This window comes from Coregonus clupeaformis, chromosome 24 (assembly GCF_020615455.1).
Source record: "Coregonus clupeaformis isolate EN_2021a chromosome 24, ASM2061545v1, whole genome shotgun sequence".
NCBI lineage: Eukaryota > Metazoa > Chordata > Actinopteri > Salmoniformes > Salmonidae > Coregonus > Coregonus clupeaformis.
In genome coordinates this window covers 59,760,705-59,781,167 of record NC_059215.1, presented here as the reverse complement: position 1 = coordinate 59,781,167, position 20,463 = coordinate 59,760,705, and the positions used below count along the sequence as shown (strand labels likewise).

At 44.0% G+C, this 20,463-nt stretch overlaps 3 protein-coding genes across 4 annotated transcripts; all 3 read left to right on the top strand.

Annotated features, from left to right (window-relative positions):
* Nucleotides 1–4,979: 4,979 nt before the first annotated feature.
* On the top strand, nucleotides 4,980–7,793 carry LOC121543949. Its single transcript, XM_045206939.1, has 7 exons — nucleotides 4,980–5,146; nucleotides 5,421–5,623; nucleotides 5,714–5,794; nucleotides 6,201–6,296; nucleotides 6,386–6,496; nucleotides 6,667–6,787; nucleotides 7,075–7,793. The coding sequence occupies exons 1-7, from the start codon at nucleotides 5,110–5,112 to the stop codon at nucleotides 7,791–7,793; spliced, it is 1,368 nt and encodes a 455-aa protein (XP_045062874.1). The 5' UTR covers nucleotides 4,980–5,109.
* Nucleotides 7,794–7,957: 164 nt separating this feature from the next.
* Nucleotides 7,958–8,815, top strand: LOC123481825 (gastrula zinc finger protein XlCGF7.1-like). Its single transcript, XM_045206938.1, has one exon. It carries the CDS (start codon nucleotides 7,958–7,960, stop codon nucleotides 8,813–8,815), a length of 858 nt encoding a protein of 285 aa, XP_045062873.1.
* Nucleotides 8,816–14,822: 6,007 nt separating this feature from the next.
* Nucleotides 14,823–20,326, top strand: LOC121543519 (zinc finger protein 530). 2 transcript variants are annotated; one of them, XM_041853436.2, is made up of 7 exons: nucleotides 14,823–14,950; nucleotides 15,225–15,427; nucleotides 15,518–15,598; nucleotides 16,008–16,100; nucleotides 16,190–16,300; nucleotides 18,077–18,197; nucleotides 18,530–20,326. In XM_041853436.2, the coding sequence occupies exons 1-7, from the start codon at nucleotides 14,914–14,916 to the stop codon at nucleotides 20,272–20,274; spliced, it is 2,391 nt and encodes a 796-aa protein (XP_041709370.2). In that variant the 5' UTR covers nucleotides 14,823–14,913; the 3' UTR covers nucleotides 20,275–20,326. The 2 variants fall into 2 exon arrangements, with proteins under 2 accessions (XP_041709370.2, XP_041709369.2); XM_041853435.2 differs by having other exon boundaries at nucleotides 16,005–16,100.
* Nucleotides 20,327–20,463: the final 137 nt, after the last annotated feature.

Sequence of the window (20,463 nt, the reverse complement as noted above, 5' to 3'; positions counted from 1 at the left end):
TTTGACGGTGGGGATGGTGTTCTTGGGGTAATAGGCAGCATTCCTCATCCTCCAAACACGGCGAGTTGAGTTGATGCCAAAGAGCTCGATTTTGGTATGATCTGACCACAACACTTTCACCCAGTTCTCCTCTGAATCATTCAGATGTTCATTGGCAAACTTCAGACGGGCCTGCATGTGCTTTCTTGAGCAGGGGGACCTTGCGGGCGCTGCAGGATTTTAGTCCTTCACGGCATAGTGTGTTATCAATTGTTTTCTTGGTGACTATGGTCCCAGCTGCCTTGAAATCATTGACAAGATCCTCCCGTGTAGTTCTGGGCTGATTCCTCACCGTTCTCATGATCATTGCAACTCCACAAGGTGAGATCTTGCATGGAGCCCCAGGCTGAGGGAGATTGACAGTTATTTTGTGTTTCTTCCATTTGCGAATAATCGCACCAACTGTTGTCACCTTCTCACCAAGCTGCTTGGCGATGGTCTTGTAGCCCATTCCAGCCTTGTGTAGGTCTACAATCTTGTCCCTGACATCCTTGGAGAGCTCTTTGGTCTTGGCCATAGTGGAGAGTTTGGAATCTGATTGATTGATTGCTTCTGTGGACAGGTGTCTTTTATACAGGTAACAAGCTGAGATTAGGAGCACTCCCTTTAATAGTGTGCTCCTAATCTCAGCTCGTTACCTGTATAAAAGACACCTGGGAGCCAGAAATCTTTCTGATTGAGAGGGGGTCAAATACTTATTTCCCTCATTAAAATGCAAATCAATTTATAACATTTTTGACATGCGTTTTTTCTGGATTTTTTGTTGTTATTCTGTCTCTTACTGTTCAAATAAACCTACCATTAAAATTATAGACTGATCATTTCTTTGTCAGTGGGCAAACGTACAAAATCAGCAGGGGATCAAATACTTTTTTCCCTCACTGTAGCTACTCAATTATTTCTTTTTGAGAGTAGTCTGTTAACATATAGACTAATATGCTATAAATTGTGTTCTTACACTGGTACAGTTATGCCCTATGAGAGATGTACAACTGCGCATGTGCGAAAATAAACAAAAGGGCATTTTTCCCGCGTTCTGGTTGAAACACCAACGATGAACATGTGTGTTTATTCCTCCGTTAAGTAAGCCGGTATTCCTGTCCTGAAGATGACCGCACCAACAGGTTATGGGCCCAGGAGGGAACATGGAAGCCGATGGAATAGATTATGTTTCGACGGAGATGAAAAAAACTACGAGTTATGGGAGACGAAGTTTTTGGGACACTTGCGTTTGCTAGGGCTAAAGGCCACCATATTGAGCGTGGATGAAGATGAAGAAGACGGAGAGAAAAATGAAGTAGCCTACGCCGAATTGATACAGGTTTTGGATGATAAAAGTCTTTCCCTGATAATGAGAGAAGCAGCAGATGATGGGAGAAAAGCGTTGAAGATATTGAGGGAACATTATGCAGGTAAAGGGAAGCCACGTGTGATTAGCCTCTACACTGAGCTAACTTCTCTTCAGAAAGCCAGTGACGAAAGTGTTACGGATTATATCATTCGTGCTGAGACGGCTATTACAGCACTGAGGAATGCTGAAGAGACTTTAAGTGACGGGCTGTTGATTGCAATGATTCTGAAAGGTTTGCCCGAATCATTTAAGCCGTTTGCCATCCACATAACGCAGAGTGACGAGCCAACAACTTATGGCAAGTTCAAAACCAAGTTGAGGAGCTATGAAAGCACCGAGAAGTTTAGCGCCATTTCCACTGACGACAACGTGATGAAGGCAAGTAACAATAAAGTTAGCTGGCCAAGAGGAAGAGATAAAGGGACCGAGATAACCTGCTTCAACTGTGGCCAGAAAGGGCACAAGGCCCGGGAATGTACTGTTACTGGAGAGCACAGAGAACGGAGACAGTGGTGTAGTTTTTGCAAGCGCTCCACTCATACTGACGCAAATTGCAGACGAAAAGGAAGAGACAATGTGAAACAAGCAACAGATGCTGAAGGCCACACATTTGCATTCAAAATAAGTGACTGTCAGCTTCGTGGACTGAAACATAAAGGGCTGATGGTTGATACGGGAGCAACGTCACATATAGTCACGGACATCGGGAAGTTTAAGGAGTTTGACGAGACTTTCAAACCGGAAAAACATTCCGTGGAGCTGGCTGATGGAACAAGAACGAATGGTGTCGCGGAGAGGAGAGGTGCAGCGGAGGTTTACCTGAGAGACAACACGGGTCGTCGGGTGAAAACAACGCTGACGAAGGCGCTGTACGTGCCGTCGTTTCCACAGGACATTTTCTCTGTTAAAGCAGCGACAGCCAACGGAGCTTCAGTCAACTTTCGACAGGGGGTGTAACAAGCTCATCCACAAGAACGGTACCACTTTTGACATCGAGGAGTACGATAGACTTTACTATCTTAACACTGTAAGTGATGAAAATGATGATGGATGTCATGGGTGCTATGATATTCACACATGGCACAAAATTCTTGGCCACTGTAATTTTGAGGATGTGTCAAAGTTAGAAAATGTGACAGAGGGAATGAAAATCACAGGTAAGATTGACAAATCTACCCTCAACTGTGAAATCTGCACACAGGGAAAATTTGTTCAGAGCAGAAACAGAGAGCCTGATGAAAAGGCAAAAGCAGCTCTTGAGCTTGTGCACACTGATTTGGCTGGCCCTATTGAGCCAGAGGCGAAAGATGGGTTCAGATATACTCTAGCATTTACGGATGATTATTCAGGGGCAGTTTTTGTGTATTTCCTAAAAGCAAAAAGTGATACTGTAAAAGCTACTGAGAAGTTTATTGCTGATGTGGCCCCTTATGGAAAAATAAAGTGTGTCAGGTCAGATAATGGCACAGAGTACACAGCCAAAGAGTTCCAGTCACTGCTCAGTAAGAATGCCATAAGACATGAAACTTCAGCCCCTTACTCACCCCATCAAAATGGGACCGCTGAGAGAAATTGGAGAACACTGTTTGAAATGGCAAGATGCATGCTACTTGAGAGCAACCTACCAAAGAAATTGTGGACATATGCTGTAATGACTGCTGCAGTAATTCGCAATAGGTGTTACAATAAGCGTGTAGGACAGACTCCACACTACATGTTTACTGGGAGAAAGCCTGATCTTTCAAAGATGAAAGAATTTGGATCTGTTTGCTATGCATACAGACAGAACAAGAAAAAGTTGGACTCAAGATGTGAAAAGGGTATTTTTGTCGGGTATGATAAAAATAGTCCAGCATACCTAGTCTACTACCCAGACACTGGAAAAGTTCTTAAAAACAGATTAGTCAAGTTCGTTACAAAAGGTGTAGTCGAACGCCAAACTCAGACAGATTTGGAAATGAGTGATGATCTTCGTGGGGAGAGATTTCAATCCCCCATGCCAAAAGCCAAGATGGCAGATCAAAATTCGAAGAGACACAAGATGTGCAAATCGAGACTTCAGATAGTCAGAGTCCACACTATCCAGACAGAGAGAGGAAGAAGCCACAGTACTTAAAAGACTATGAGTGTAAAGTGAAGTGTGATGACCAGATACCACCTAGTGTTGACTACTGCTACAGAGTAATGTGCAATGCACCACAAACCTTCAAAGAAGCAATGATTTCACCAAAATCAGAGATTTGGGCTACTGCTATGAAGGAGGAGATGGATTCCCTTAGGGAAAATGATACATTCACATTGACCACACTGCCAGAGGGTAAAAATGCAGTGGGGGGCAGGTGGGTCTATGCGGTCAAAAACAATTCAGATGAGACTGAGACATACAAGGCAAGATATGTTGCAAAGGGATATAGTCAAGTGGCAGGAATAGACTATAAGGAGACTTTTTCTCCAACTGCAAATATGACATCAGTACGTTGTTTGATGCAGCTAGCAGCTCAGTATGACTTAGAGTTACATCAGATGGATGTCAAAACAGCATATCTACATGCTCCTATTGACTGTGAAGTGTACATGGAGCAACCAGAGGGTTTTGAAGTCAGGTCAGATACAGGTGAGCAACTAGTCTGCAAACTGAACAAGTCACTGTACGGCCTGAAACAGTCAGGAAGGAACTGGAACAAAATGTTGCATGATCACCTTAGTGAAAATGGTTTTACACAGAACCCAGCTGATCACTGTGTTTACAACAAACAAACTGCAACAGAAAGGATCATTTTGATAATTTGGGTCGATGATCTAATTATCGCTGCTAGTGATAGTGACTCACTCACAAGTGTAAAAGAAATGTTAAGTAACGAAGTTCAAAAATGAAAATTCTTGGGTTATATGTTTGGAATGTAAACTGACATTTGTGAGATGTATAACTGTAAGCTAAATGTGTTGATAGTTAGGTTGAATACGACTTGTACAGTATAAGAGCAAGTGGGGGTGTTAACATATAGACTAATATGCTATAAATTGTGTTCTTACACTGGTACAGTTATGCCCTATGAGAGATGTACAACTGCGCATGTGCGAAAATAAACAAAAGGGCATTTTTCCCGCGTTCTGGTTGAAACACCAACGATGAACATGTGTGTTTATTCCTCCGTTAAGTAAGCCGGTATTCCTGTCCTGAAGATGACCGCACCAACATAGTCAATGATTGCCGGAAGCCTTTACTAAAAATATGCACAACATTTTATGTTAGGTAAAGGAAAATAAAGTCACAATTGTGTGCCACTACTCACTTGTTTTGCTTTTTTGGTTGAAAACATTCACAAGGGAAACCAAATGTATTCTAAAATGGTCCTGTGCGTTTACTTTTTATAATACATTTTAATTGTTAATCAAGCCACAAAATAAAGAGTCATACTCATCCAAATATATATACAGAAAAAATGATTACATTAATTTTTTTTAAACCTAAAATGTAATTTCAAGAAAAGAGAGCAGACCCATTTAATTGCGGCTCTTATTCCAGCACGGTAGGTGGCGGTAATGATTTTATGCTGCCTATCTTGCTTTTAATAGTCTGCTGTTCTGGCTTTGGTTCCGGTACCATCTGTCGTTGTCGCAATTTTTCGTCAGTGCATGTTGATGATAGCTATCCCATCATGCTAGTTACCTTTACTGTTAGATTTCTGCTTAGCGAACATATCTGGTAACATTCCGGCATGGACAAACGAGTCAAGAAGACTACAGCCAGTACGGGTAGGTTACATTATGACACTTGCTACCCATGTATTAGCAATCTAACCAATTTTACAAATGTGAACCTGGCAACAGACCCAAGTCACTGCAGTGCGGAGCGCTAGCTAGCGACTTTATCTTCAATTGATAGCTAAGTGTAAAGCTAATGTCCATTTTGTCTTGCCTTCTAAATTAAGTTAGCTAACTAGTTAGCCATGTTGCTGGAGGTATATGTTGCTAAAGGACCTAGAGGATGAAGCCACAACTTAACATTTGTTCTATCGTCTTCCTATAGGACCCCCACTTCCTCTCTCGTCTTTGCGACTGTTGGTTTCTCCCCTGCGGCTGATGTATTCATTTGTATGGCATGTGGTGAATCAACGCAATGTGATGCACTATGGGAAGGTCGAGGAGTTTGTAACTGTGGTGACTGAAGCTGTTCCAAAGTTGATGAGTTACAAACAGAGGGCTCAACTCATCCTGGGCCTGAGAGCAAGGGTGAGTGACATAATGTGTGGTCATGGGAGGGGTGGTTTTGACACATTGTGTATTAGAAAAATCGTATACAATTTTGTCCCATTATTTTAGATGATCTTGGAGTTGTTCCGCAAGGACCCACCCAACCCTCAGGACATCCAACGTCTCCTGGAAAATATGAACATTTTGGGGGTAAGAATATTTATCTCCTGTGTGTCAGTGTGGAAATTCCGCCCCATACCAGCACACAAACTCACAACACACATGTTCCACAACATACTAAAGGATTACTGTCAATCCCATTGGCGGACGACTACTTAAAAGAGATTAACATTTGCACCCTAGTCTGATTTGAAAATAGCCTTTAGCTCTGTAGTGTACAGATCTGAGGAGACTGGATAAGTGTAAACGACATCGGATTCCTTAGATCTGCAAAGTGCAAACACAGATGGGGTAAGAGATAAAAGTTGTTTTCAGGCTGGTCTTATGACTTCTACAACCGTCACCCATGCACTCAATACCCCTCTTTTTAATAACGTAATTCTGATGACCGAAGTGGCTGTACATTGTATCAAATGATTCTCAATCTGTGTTACAGCAGCAAGATGCAGTTGTGGAGGAGTCGCAGGCTAACTTTGTGGCGCTGGTCCAAACCCTGCTGAAAAACCCTTATGAGAGGAAGCACTTCTTCCAGGTTCGGCAGGCTTTCTCCATTTCCTCTCACACTGTCCACTTTGTCATGTCATAGACACTTACTTTAACTTTTTATTTCCTTCCCTGTAGGAGGAGTTCCATGCACAGTATGGTTCCAAGTATGACACAGCACTGCAGGCCCTTGTAGGAGGCTTGGTCCTCAGACTGGAACGACTGCTATCTGTGTCAGATCTCTCCCAGGTAATGAACTGGTACACAACAAGTCTATAACGAACAATTCACCAATCATATCTAATGTTGACATTGTTAGACAATTATATACGTGTCAACACATTCCATAGTATTGTTTCTGCCACATGCTCTAAGAAACCCCCTTGTTGCTGATGTTAGCTTATAACTCTCCTTCTCAGATAGCATCCATTATCAGTGCTGCCCCCTCTGACCTGGAGGAGTGTGGACAGTCTGTGTCTGACCCTGAGCACCTGAAGATCCTCCTCCAGCACCAGAACCTGCAAACTAAGATTCAGTTTGGTAGGGTTACTTTAATTATTATCTCTTCTCCATGTTAATGTTTAGTGGAATTATCACATTGGAATTATCAACAGCTAAACAAAGAACAATGTAGTTTTCCCTTTTTGAGAAACTGCCATGGTTCTCTATTGATAACTTTGAACCAGCTGTATTTACAGGAATTTGAATTATTTTTAAGTGGTATTAATCTAAACATCCGCAATACTAGGCTTTCAAATTCAACCATTAAGAATGTGGTTGAATATAAAATACTCATAGATTTTTTTGTATTTTTCCCTTTTTCTCAGTACCTGTCACGTCCTCTGTAGGGGACTGTGTGCTGTCCTCGCTGTCCTTCCGCTTAGCCTGTAGAATGCAGTCCATGCAGACAGATTTTGTCCAGCCAGCAGAATCATTAGAAGCCGCTCTAAGCATCATGAGCCCTGCCTCCTTCAGTGACTTGGAGGATCTGGGAATGATATCAGATGAGTCGGACAATGCTGGAGCAGTAACTACTGTGGAGGGAGAAGAGCAGAATGCCAGGGATAACGGAGGTGGGGTGAAAAATTCTGTGCTCGACAGTGAAGAACACAATGCACTGCCAAAGAACGACGTAGTCTCACCTACTCCTCAAAGTGTTAGCAGGCCAGTGGGAGGGCCAACAACAGTAGAGAGCATGCTTCCAACAGAGAGACACAAAGAGCTTGTAACACTGATGAATACTTTCATCACCGAAGCCTCTCCTTCACATAGTGTCATCCCTGCCACGGTCACCGATGGGAACCAACCGGGTAACCCACCGGTCGAAGTAGCGAGTGTCCACCAGTGGGTCTCCCACATTGTAAGTAACTCTGTCTCACTCCCTTCCTTGCCACCCCTTCCACAAAACAATGATGTAGACAAGGAGATCCGGTCAGGTGACACATGTCTTGGAAGCAGTGTGGTAATTGGGATAAGGAAACAGAAGCCAATCTTTTTGAGAAGGCTGTTATCCGAAGGAGACTGGTGCCCAAACCACAAAGAATAACGGTACCCTCGAAAAGGAAAATCCCTGAGGCATCCATCATTTGCCAGGAGTGTGGGAAGAGTTTTGTCTATCTGTCTCAGCTTGAAAATCACCTCCGCATTCACACAGGAGAGAAACCTTTCAAGTGCACTGAGTGTGGCAGGGCCTTCAGGTCCTTAGGATACATGACCAATCATATGAAAAATCACTCTGAAGCACGGCCATTTAAGTGTGATGAGTGTGACAAGTGCTTTCGGAAAAAGGCTGATCTGAAGAAGCATGAGCCCATCCACATGGGTGCGAAACCACACAAATGCACCATCTGCGGAAAGGGCTTCACCCAAGCATTCTATTGCAGAATACACATCCAGTCTCATGCAAGTGAAAATAACTTTCCCTGCACTCATTGTCCAAAGAGATTCCCAACCCAATACAAGCTGTCTGTCCACGAGCGCTGGCACACCATGGAGCGCCCGTTCATCTGTGAGCAGTGTGGGATGCGCTTCTTTCATCCCAGTGGGCTGAAGAGGCACATGGGCTATCACATTGGGAACCGCCCGTTCCTGTGTTCCCAGTGTGGAAAGACTTTTGTTTATGAGTTTGACCTGAAGAAACACCAAAGGGACCATGGCCCCAAGCCCAAGATCCCATGCCCTGTCTGCCAGAAGGTGTTTGGCAGCAACGGACTCATTAAGGCCCACATGTTTACGCACACCTCTGTAAAACCTTACAGATGTGACATATGCGACAAGACCTTTAAACAGAGCAGCAGCTTGAGCAGTCACAAACGGCTGCACACGGGTGAACGCCCTTACCACTGCGACATGTGTGGGAAGACATACAAGCTGAATCAGCACCTGAAGGAGCACATCATTATCCACCACACGGAGGAGGGGCACCCCTGTGACCAGTGTGGAAAGGTCTTCAAGTTACCACGGCTTCTAAAGGCACATGAGCGGTTGCACTCAGGAGAGCGATCTGAGCAGACAAGGAAATACAGTCACACCAGCCGTCGCAGGAGAAATTCCTCCAAAAGGAGTTGATTTTCTGCACAGTGGCTGCCCTCCACACACACAATGACTGGGATGCTCTTTTTTTTGTCCTGACAAATTGCCATTAGCTGTAATCATATTCCTCATTTTTAGTTGTAGACATTAGATTTTTGACCATTTCGGACCATAATTCAGGATTCCCTAAATAGACTGAACACTGAAAAATGGTATAATGTCTGGCTTAATTAATGCAGCAACAAACATGCATCCTGTTCGATAACAATTAATGATTGTGTCATTAAAACATATGTTTCTGATGCATTTTTTGGGATAGGTTATTGAAATTCCAATGACATAAGATGTGGATTGATACAGTGAGGGAAAAAAGTATTTGATCCCCTGCTGATTTTGTACGTTTGCCCACTGACAAAGACATGATCAGTCTATAATTTTAATGGTAGGTTTATTTGAACAGTGAGAGACAGAATAACAACAACAAAATCCAGAAAAGCATGTCAAAAATTTTATAAATTGATTTGCATTTTAATGAGGGAAATAAGTATTTGACCCCTCTGCAAAACATGACTTAGTACTTGGTGGCAAAACCCTTGTTGGCAATCACAGAGGTCAGACGTTTCTTGTAGTTGGCCACCAGGTTTGCACACATCTCAGGAGGGATTTTGTCCCACTCCTCTTTGCAGATCTTCTCCAAGTCATTAAGGTTGAGGCAACTCGAACCTTCAGCTCCCTCCACAGATTTTCTATGGGTTAAGGTCTGGAGACTGGCAAGGCCACTCCATGACCTTAATGTGCTTATTCTTGAGTCACTCCTTTGTTGCCTTGGCTGTGTGTTTTGGGTCATTGTCATGCTGGAATACCCATCCACGACCCATTTTCAAGGCCCTGGCTGAGGGAAGGAGGTTCTCACCAAAGATTTGACGGTACATGGCCCCGTCCATCGTCCCTTTGATGCAGTGAAGTTGTCCTGTCCCATTAGCAGAAAAACACCCCCAAAGCATAATGTTTCCCACCTCCATGTTTGACGGTGGGGATGGTGTTCTTGGGGTAATAGGCAGCATTCCTCATCCTCCAAACACGGCGAGTTGAGTTGATGCCAAAGAGCTCGATTTTGGTATGATCTGACCACAACACTTTCACCCAGTTCTCCTCTGAATCATTCAGATGTTCATTGGCAAACTTCAGACGGGCCTGCATGTGCTTTCTTGAGCAGGGGGACCTTGCGGGCGCTGCAGGATTTTAGTCCTTCACGGCATAGTGTGTTATCAATTGTTTTCTTGGTGACTATGGTCCCAGCTGCCTTGAAATCATTGACAAGATCCTCCCGTGTAGTTCTGGGCTGATTCCTCACCGTTCTCATGATCATTGCAACTCCACAAGGTGAGATCTTGCATGGAGCCCCAGGCTGAGGGAGATTGACAGTTATTTTGTGTTTCTTCCATTTGCGAATAATCGCACCAACTGTTGTCACCTTCTCACCAAGCTGCTTGGCGATGGTCTTGTAGCCCATTCCAGCCTTGTGTAGGTCTACAATCTTGTCCCTGACATCCTTGGAGAGCTCTTTGGTCTTGGCCATAGTGGAGAGTTTGGAATCTGATTGATTGATTGCTTCTGTGGACAGGTGTCTTTTATACAGGTAACAAGCTGAGATTAGGAGCACTCCCTTTAATAGTGTGCTCCTAATCTCAGCTCGTTACCTGTATAAAAGACACCTGGGAGCCAGAAATCTTTCTGATTGAGAGGGGGTCAAATACTTATTTCCCTCATTAAAATGCAAATCAATTTATAACATTTTTGACATGCGTTTTTCTGGATTTTTTGTTGTTATTCTGTCTCTTACTGTTCAAATAAACCTACCATTAAAATTATAGACTGATCATTTCTTTGTCAGTGGGCAAACGTACAAAATCAGCAGGGGATCAAATACTTTTTTCCCTCACTGTAGCTACTCAATTATTTCTTTTTGAGAGTAGTCTGTTAACATATAGACTAATATGCTATAAATTGTGTTCTTACACTGGTACAGTTATGCCCTATGAGAGATGTACAACTGCGCATGTGCGAAAATAAACAAAAGGGCATTTTTCCCGCGTTCTGGTTGAAACACCAACGATGAACATGTGTGTTTATTCCTCCGTTAAGTAAGCCGGTATTCCTGTCCTGAAGATGACCGCACCAACAGGTTATGGGCCCAGGAGGGAACATGGAAGCCGATGGAATAGATTATGTTTCGACGGAGATGAAAAAAACTACGAGTTATGGGAGACTAAGTTTTTGGGACACTTGCGTTTGCTAGGGCTAAAGGCCACCATATTGAGCGTGGATGAAGATGAAGAAGACGGAGAGAAAAATGAAGAAGCCTACGCCGAATTGATACAGGTTTTGGATGATAAAAGTCTTTCCCTGATAATGAGAGAAGCAGCAGATGATGGGAGAAAAAGCGTTGAAGATATTGAGGGAACATTATGCAGGTAAAGGGAAGCCACGTGTGATTAGCCTCTACACTGAGCTAACTTCTCTTCAGAAAGCCAGTGACGAAAGTGTTACGGATTATATCATTCGTGCTGAGACGGCTATTACAGCACTGAGGAATGCTGAAGAGACTTTAAGTGACGGGCTGTTGATTGCAATGATTCTGGAAAGGTTTGCCCGAATCATTTAAGCCGTTTGCCATCCACATAACGCAGAGTGACGAGCCAACAACTTATGGCAAGTTCAAAACCAAGTTGAGGAGCTATGAAAGCACCGAGAAGTTTAGCGCCATTTCCACTGACGACAACGTGATGAAGGCAAGTAACAATAAAGTTAGCTGGCCAAGAGGAAGAGATAAAGGGACCGAGATAACCTGCTTCAACTGTGGCCAGAAAGGGCACAAGGCCCGGGAATGTACTGTTACTGGAGAGCACAGAGAACGGAGACAGTGGTGTAGTTTTTGCAAGCGCTCCACTCATACTGACGCAAATTGCAGACGAAAAGGAAGAGACAATGTGAAACAAGCAACAGATGCTGAAGGCCACACATTTGCATTCAAAATAAGTGACTGTCAGCTTCGTGGACTGAAACATAAAGGGCTGATGGTTGATACGGGAGCAACGTCACATATAGTCACGGACATCGGGAAGTTTAAGGAGTTTGACGAGACTTTCAAACCGGAAAAACATTCCGTGGAGCTGGCTGATGGAACAAGAACGAATGGTGTCGCGGAGAGGAGAGGTGCAGCGGAGGTTTACCTGAGAGACAACACGGGTCGTCGGGTGAAAACAACGCTGACGAAGGCGCTGTACGTGCCGTCGTTTCCACAGGACATTTTCTCTGTTAAAGCAGCGACAGCCAACGGAGCTTCAGTCAACTTTCGACAGGGGTGTAACAAGCTCATCCACAAGAACGGTACCACTTTTGACATCGAGGAGTACGATAGACTTTACTATCTTAACACTGTAAGTGATGAAAATGATGATGGATGTCATGGGTGCTATGATATTCACACATGGCACAAAATTCTTGGCCACTGTAATTTTGAGGATGTGTCAAAGTTAGAAAATGTGACAGAGGGAATGAAAATCACAGGTAAGATTGACAAATCTACCCTCAACTGTGAAATCTGCACACAGGGAAAATTTGTTCAGAGCAGAAACAGAGAGCCTGATGAAAAGGCAAAAGCAGCTCTTGAGCTTGTGCACACTGATTTGGCTGGCCCTATTGAGCCAGAGGCGAAAGATGGGTTCAGATATACTCTAGCATTTACGGATGATTATTCAGGGGCAGTTTTTGTGTATTTCCTAAAAGCAAAAAGTGATACTGTAAAAGCTACTGAGAAGTTTATTGCTGATGTGGCCCCTTATGGAAAAATAAAGTGTGTCAGGTCAGATAATGGCACAGAGTACACAGCCAAAGAGTTCCAGTCACTGCTCAGTAAGAATGCCATAAGACATGAAACTTCAGCCCCTTACTCACCCCATCAAAATGGGACCGCTGAGAGAAATTGGAGAACACTGTTTGAAATGGCAAGATGCATGCTACTTGAGAGCAACCTACCAAAGAAATTGTGGACATATGCTGTAATGACTGCTGCAGTAATTCGCAATAGGTGTTACAATAAGCGTGTAGGACAGACTCCACACTACATGTTTACTGGGAGAAAGCCTGATCTTTCAAAGATGAAAGAATTTGGATCTGTTTGCTATGCATACAGACAGAACAAGAAAAAGTTGGACTCAAGATGTGAAAAGGGTATTTTTGTCGGGTATGATAAAAATAGTCCAGCATACCTAGTCTACTACCCAGACACTGGAAAAGTTCTTAAAAACAGATTAGTCAAGTTCGTTACAAAAGGTGTAGTCAAACGCCAAACTCAGACAGATTTGGAAATGAGTGATGATCTTCGTGGGGAGAGATTTCAATCCCCCATGCCAAAAGCCAAGATGGCAGATCAAAATTCCGAAGAGACACAAGATGTGCAAATCGAGACTTCAGATAGTCAGAGTCCACACTATCCAGACAGAGAGAGGAAGAAGCCACAGTACTTAAAAGACTATGAGTGTAAAGTGAAGTGTGATGACCAGATACCACCTAGTGTTGACTACTGCTACAGAGTAATGTGCAATGCACCACAAACCTTCAAAGAAGCAATGATTTCACCAAAATCAGAGATTTGGGCTACTGCTATGAAGGAGGAGATGGATTCCCTTAGGGAAAATGATACATTCACATTGACCACACTGCCAGAGGGTAAAAATGCAGTGGGGGCAGGTGGGTCTATGCGGTCAAAAACAATTCAGATGAGACTGAGACATACAAGGCAAGATATGTTGCAAAGGGATATAGTCAAGTGGCAGGAATAGACTATAAGGAGACTTTTTCTCCAACTGCAAATATGACATCAGTACGTTGTTTGATGCAGCTAGCAGCTCAGTATGACTTAGAGTTACATCAGATGGATGTCAAAACAGCATATCTACATGCTCCTATTGACTGTGAAGTGTACATGGAGCAACCAGAGGGTTTTGAAGTCAGGTCAGATACAGGTGAGCAACTAGTCTGCAAACTGAACAAGTCACTGTACGGCCTGAAACAGTCAGGAAGGAACTGGAACAAAATGTTGCATGATCACCTTAGTGAAAATGGTTTTACACAGAACCCAGCTGATCACTGTGTTTACAACAAACAAACTGCAACAGAAAGGATCATTTTGATAATTTGGGTCGATGATCTAATTATCGCTGCTAGTGATAGTGACTCACTCACAAGTGTAAAAGAAATGTTAAGTAACGAAGTTCAAAAATGAAAATTCTTGGGTTATATGTTTGGAATGTAAACTGACATTTGTGAGATGTATAACTGTAAGCTAAATGTGTTGATAGTTAGGTTGAATACGACTTGTACAGTATAAGAGCAAGTGGGGGTGTTAACATATAGACTAATATGCTATAAATTGTGTTCTTACACTGGTACAGTTATGCCCTATGAGAGATGTACAACTGCGCATGTGCGAAAATAAACAAAAGGGCATTTTTCCCGCGTTCTGGTTGAAACACCAACGATGAACATGTGTGTTTATTCCTCCGTTAAGTAAGCCGGTATTCCTGTCCTGAAGATGACCGCACCAACATAGTCAATGATTGCCGGAAGCCTTTACTAAAAAATATGCACAACATTTTATGTTAGGTAAAGGAAAATAAAGTCACAATTGTGTGCCACTACTCACTTGTTTTGCTTTTTTGGTTGAAAACATTCACAAGGGAAACCAAATGTATTCTAAAATGGTCCTGTGCGTTTACTTTTTATAATACATTTTAATTGTTAATCAAGCCACAAAATAAAGAGTCATACTCATCCAAATATATATACAGAAAAAATGATTACATTCATTTTTTTTAAACCTAAAATGTAATTTCAAGAAAAGAGAGCAGACCCATTTAATTGCGGCTCTTATTCCAGCACGGTAGGTGGCGGTAATGATTTTATGCTGCCTATCTTGCTTTTAATAGTCTGCTGTTCTGGCTTTGGTTCCGGTACCATCTGTCGTTGTCGCAATTTTTTCGTCAGTGCATGTTGATGATAGCTATCCCATCATGCTAGTTACCTTTACTGTTAGATTTCTGCTTAGCGAACATATCTGGTAACATTCCGGCATGGACAAACGAGTCAAGAAGACTACAGCCAGTACGGGTAGGTTACATTATGACACTTGCTACCCATGTATTAGCAATCTAACCAATTTTACAAATGTGAACCTGGCAACAGACCCAAGTCACTGCAGTGCGGAGCGCTAGCTAGCGACTTTATCTTCAATTGATAGCTAAGTGTAAAGCTAATGTCCATTTTGTCTTGCCTTCTAAATTAAGTTAGCTAACTAGTTAGCCATGTTGCTGGAGGTATATGTTGCTAAAGGACCTAGAGGATGAAGCCACAACTTAACATTTGTTCTATCGTCTTCCTATAGGACCCCCACTTCCTCTCTCGTCTTTGCGACTGTTGGTTTCTCCCCTGCGGCTGATGTATTCATTTGTATGGCATGTGGTGAATCAACGCAATGTGATGCACTATGGGAAGGTCGAGGAGTTTGTAACTGTGGTGACTGAAGCTGTTCCAAAGTTGATGAGTTACAAACAGAGGGCTCAACTCATCCTGGGCCTGAGAGCAAGGGTGAGTGACATAATGTGTGGTCATGGGAGGGGTGGTTTTGACACATTGTGTATTAGAAAAATCGTATACAATTTTGTCCCATTATTTTAGATGATCTTGGAGTTGTTCCGCAAGGACCCACCCAACCCTCAGGACATCCAACGTCTCCTGGAAAATATGAACATTTTGGGGGTAAGAATATTTATCTCCTGTGTGTCAGTGTGGAAATTCCGCCCCATACCAGCACACAAACTCACAACACACATGTTCCACAACATACTAAAGGATTACTGTCAATCCCATTGGCGGACGACTACTTAAAAGAGATTAACATTTGCACCCTAGTCTGATTTGAAAATAGCCTTTAGCTCTGTAGTGTACAGATCTGAGGAGACTGGATAAGTGTAAACGACATCGGATTCCTTAGATCTGCAAAGTGCAAACACAGATGGGGTAAGAGATAAAAGTTGTTTTCAGGCTGGTCTTATGACTTCTACAACCGTCACCCATGCACTCAATACCCCTCTTTTTAATAACGTAATTCTGATGACCGAAGTGGCTGTACATTGTATCAAATGATTCTCAATCTGTGTTACAGCAGCAAGATGCAGTTGTGGAGGAGTCGCAGGCTAACTTTGTGGCGCTGGTCCAAACCCTGCTGAAAAACCCTTATGAGAGGAAGCACTTCTTCCAGGTTCGGCAGGCTTTCTCCATTTCCTCTCACACTGTCCACTTTGTCATGTCATAGACACTTACTTTAACTTTTTATTTCCTTCCCTGTAGGAGGAGTTCCATGCACAGTATGGTTCCAAGTATGACACAGCACTGCAGGCCCTTGTAGGAGGCTTGGTCCTCAGACTGGAACGACTGCTATCTGTGCCAGATCTCTCCCAGGTAATGAACTGGTACACAACAAGTCTATAACGAACAATTCACCAATCATATCTAATGTTGACATTGTTAGACAATTATATATACAGTGGGGAGAATAAGTATTTGATACACTGACGATTTTGCAGGTTTTCCTACTTACAAAGCATGTAGAGGTCTGTAATTTTTATCATAGGTACACTTCAACAGTGAGAGACGGAATCTAAAACAAAAATCCAGAAAATCACATTGTATGATTTTTAAGTAATGAATTTGCATTTTATTGCATGACATAAGTATTTGATACATCAGAAAAACAGAACTTAATATTTGGTACAGAAACCTTTGTTTGCAATTACAGAGATCATACGTTTCCTGTAGGTCTTGACCAGGTTTGCACACACTGCAGCAGGGATTTTGGCCCACTCCTCCATACAGACCTTCTCCAGATCCTTCAGGTTTCGGGGCTGTCGCTGGGCAATACGGACTTTCAGCTCCCTCCAAAGATTTTCTATTGGGTTCAGGTCTGGACACTGGCTAGGCCACTCCAGGACCTTGAGATGCTTCTTACGGAGCCACTCCTTAGTTGCCCTGGCTGTGTGTTTCAGGTCGTTGTCATGCTGGAAGACCCAGCCACGACCCATCTTCAATGCTCTTACTGAGGGAAGGAGGTTGTTGGCCAAGATCTTGCGATACATGGCCCCATCCATCCTCCCCTCAATACGGTGCAGTCGTCCTGTCCCCTTTGCAGAAAAGCATCCCCAAAGAATGTCGTTTCCACCTCCATGCTTCACGGTTGGGATGGTGTTCTTGGGGTTGTACTCATCCTTCTTCATCCTCCAAACACTGCGAGTTTAGACCAAAAAGCTCTATTTTTGTCTCATCAGACCACATGACCTTCTCCCATTCCTCCTCTGGATCATCCAGATGGTCATTGGCAAACTTCAGACGGGCTTGGACATGCGCTGGCTTGAGCAGGGGGACCTTGTGTGCGCTGCAGGATTTTAATCCATGAAGGCGTAGTGTGTTACTAATGGTTATCTTTGAGACTGTGGTCCCAGCTCTCTTCAGGTCATTGACCAGGTCCTGCCGTGTAGTTCTGGGCTGATCCCTCACCTTCCTCATGATCATTGATGCCCCACGAGGTGAGATCTTGCATGGAGCCCCAGACCGAGGGTGATTGACCGTCATCTTGAACTTCTTCCATTTTCTAATAATTGCGCTAACAGTTGTTGCCTTCTCACCAAGCTGCTTGCCTATTGTCCTGTAGCCCATCCCAGCCTTGTGCAGGTCTACAATTTTATCCCTGATGTCCTTACGCAGCTCTCTGGTCTTGGCCATTGTGGAGAGGTTGGAGTCTGTTTGATTGAGTGTGTGGACAGGTGTATTTTATACAGGTAACGAGTTCAAACAGGTGCAGTTAATACAGGTAATGAGTGGAGAACAGGAGGGCTTCTTAAAGAAAAACTAACAGGTCTGTGAGAGCCGGAATTCTTACTGGTTGGTAGGTGATCAAATACTTATGTCATGCAATAAAATGCAAATTAATTACTTAAAAATCATACAATGTGATTTTCTGGATTTTTGTTTTAGATTCCGTCTCTCACAGTTGAAGTGTACCTATGATATAAATTACAGACCTCTACATGCTTTGTAAGTAGGAAAACCTGCAAAATCGGCAGTCTATCAAATACTTGTTCTCCCCACTGTATGTGTCAACACATTCCATAGTATTGTTTCTGCCACACGCTCTAAGAAACCCCCTTGTTGCTGATCTTAGCTTCTAACTCTCCTTCTCAGATAGCATCCATTATCAGTGCTGCCCCCTCTGACTTGGAGGAGTGTGGACAGGCTGTGTCTGACCCTGAGCACCTGAAGATCCTCCTCCAGCACCAGAACCTGCAAAATAAGATTCAGTTTGGTAGGGTTACTTTAATTATTATCTCTTATCCTCCCTGTTAATATTAAGTAGAATTATCATCAGCTAAACAAAGAAGAATGTAGTTTTCCCCAAACTGTCATGGTTCACTCTATTGATAACTTTGTACCAGCTGTTTTTACAGGAATGTAAAATAGTTTTTCAATGGTATTAATGTAAACATGCTCATTCCTTGGCTTTCTGTATTTGTCCCTTTTTCTCATTTTATGATTTTTTAAAACAGGAATGTAAATAAAAAGCCTAGTCTTTTTAATTCGCAGAATATTCTTAAATGTAATGTACTTAAATGTTTTATATATTTTATTTTTTCTCAGTACCTGTCACGTCTTCTGTGGGTGACTGTGTGCTGTCTTCGCTGTCCTTCCGCCTCGCCTGTGGAATGCCATCAATGGAGCCAGATTTTGACGAGCCACCAGAATCATTAGAAGCTGCTCTAAGCGCCATGAACCCTGCCTCCTTCAGTGACTTGGAGGATCTGGGATTGATGTCAGATGACTCGCCCCATGCTGGAGAAGATAGTACTGTGGAGAGAGAAGAGGATGCCAGGGGTAACGGAGGTGGGGCGAGAACTGCAGTACGTGACAGTGAAGAAGAGACTGCACTGCCAGAGAGCGCTGTGGTCTTCTCTAGTCCTCAAGGTGTTAGCGGACTGGTGGGAGGGGCACCATCAAAAGGTGCACCAACAGTAAGGAGTATGCTGCAAACAATGAGACAGCAACAGCTTGTATCACTGATGAATACTTCCATCACCGAAGACTCTCCTTCACAGATAGTCATCCCTGCCACGGATAACCAGCCAGTCGAGCTAACGAGTGTCGACCAGTGGGTCTCCCATATTGGAAGTTACACTTTATCGCTCCATTCCTTGCCACCCCTTTCACAAAACGATAATTTGGACAAGGAGATGGAGTCGGCCGACACAGGTCTTGGAAGCAGTGTGGTGATCGGGGGTCAGGAAACAGAGGTCGGTCTCTTTGAGAGGTCCATTATCCAAAGGAAGAGGGTGCAAAAGCCACTACGAGTAGCGTGCTCAAAAAAGAGAAACCCTGCAACCAACTCCTGCCAAGAGTGTGGGAAGCGTTTTCTGTCTCGGGGACGGCTGGAGGATCACCTCCGCATGCACACCGGAGAGAAACCTTTCAAGTGCACCGATTGTAGCAGGTTCTTCAGGACATTGGCACTCCTGACCAACCATACGAAAATTCACTCTGACGTGCGGCCCTTTAGCTGCGACGAGTGCGGCAAGTGCTTTCGGAGAAAGGTTGGCCTTCAGAATCACCATCGCGTCCACACGGATGCGAGACCATACAAATGCACCATCTGTGGAAAGGGTTTCACCCAATCACAGTACTGCAAAAGACACATGGATTGTCATACAAGTGAGAATACCTATTTCTGCACTCATTGTCCAAAGAGTTTCCCAACCCAATTCCAGCTGTCTGCCCACCAGCGCTGGCACACCATGGACCGCCCGTACGCCTGTGAGCAGTGTGGGTTGCGCTTCTTTATGCCAAGCTTGTTAAAGAGGCACATGGGCTATCACATCGGGAACCGCCAGTTCCTGTGTGCCCAGTGCGGAAGAACCTTTGTCTATGAGTTCGACCTAAAGAGACACCAAAAAGACCATGACCCCAGTCCCAAACTCCCCTGCCCCGTCTGCCAGAAGATGTTTGGCAACAACAGCCTACTCCAGGCCCACATACGCAGGCACTCTTCAGAGAAACCTTACAGATGCGACATATGCGACAAGACCTTTAAAGACAGCGGGGGCCTGCGCATACACAAGCGGGGGCTGCACTCGAACGAACGCCCTTACAGCTGCGATGAGTGTGGAAAGACTTACAAACTACACACGCACCTGAGGGAGCACAAGTTTAAACACACGGGGGAGGGCCACACCTGTGGCCAGTGTGGAAAAGCCTTCAGGTACCTGCGTCTCCTGAAGGCGCACGAGCGGTTGCACTCCGAGCCATCTGAGCTCACACGGAGAAACAGTCACACCAGCCGTCGAAGGAGACATTCTTCCAAAAGGAGTTTCCCGAGTGGCGCAGTGGTCTAAGGCACTGCATCGCAGTGCTAGCTGTGCCACTAGAGATCCTGGTTCGAATCCAGGCTCTGTCGTAGCCAGCCGCGACCGGGAGACCCATGCGACGGCGCACAATTGGCCCAGCGTCGTCCAGGGTAGGGGAGGGAATGGCCGGCAGGGATGTAGCTCAGTTGGTAGGGCATGGCGTTTGCAACGCCAGGG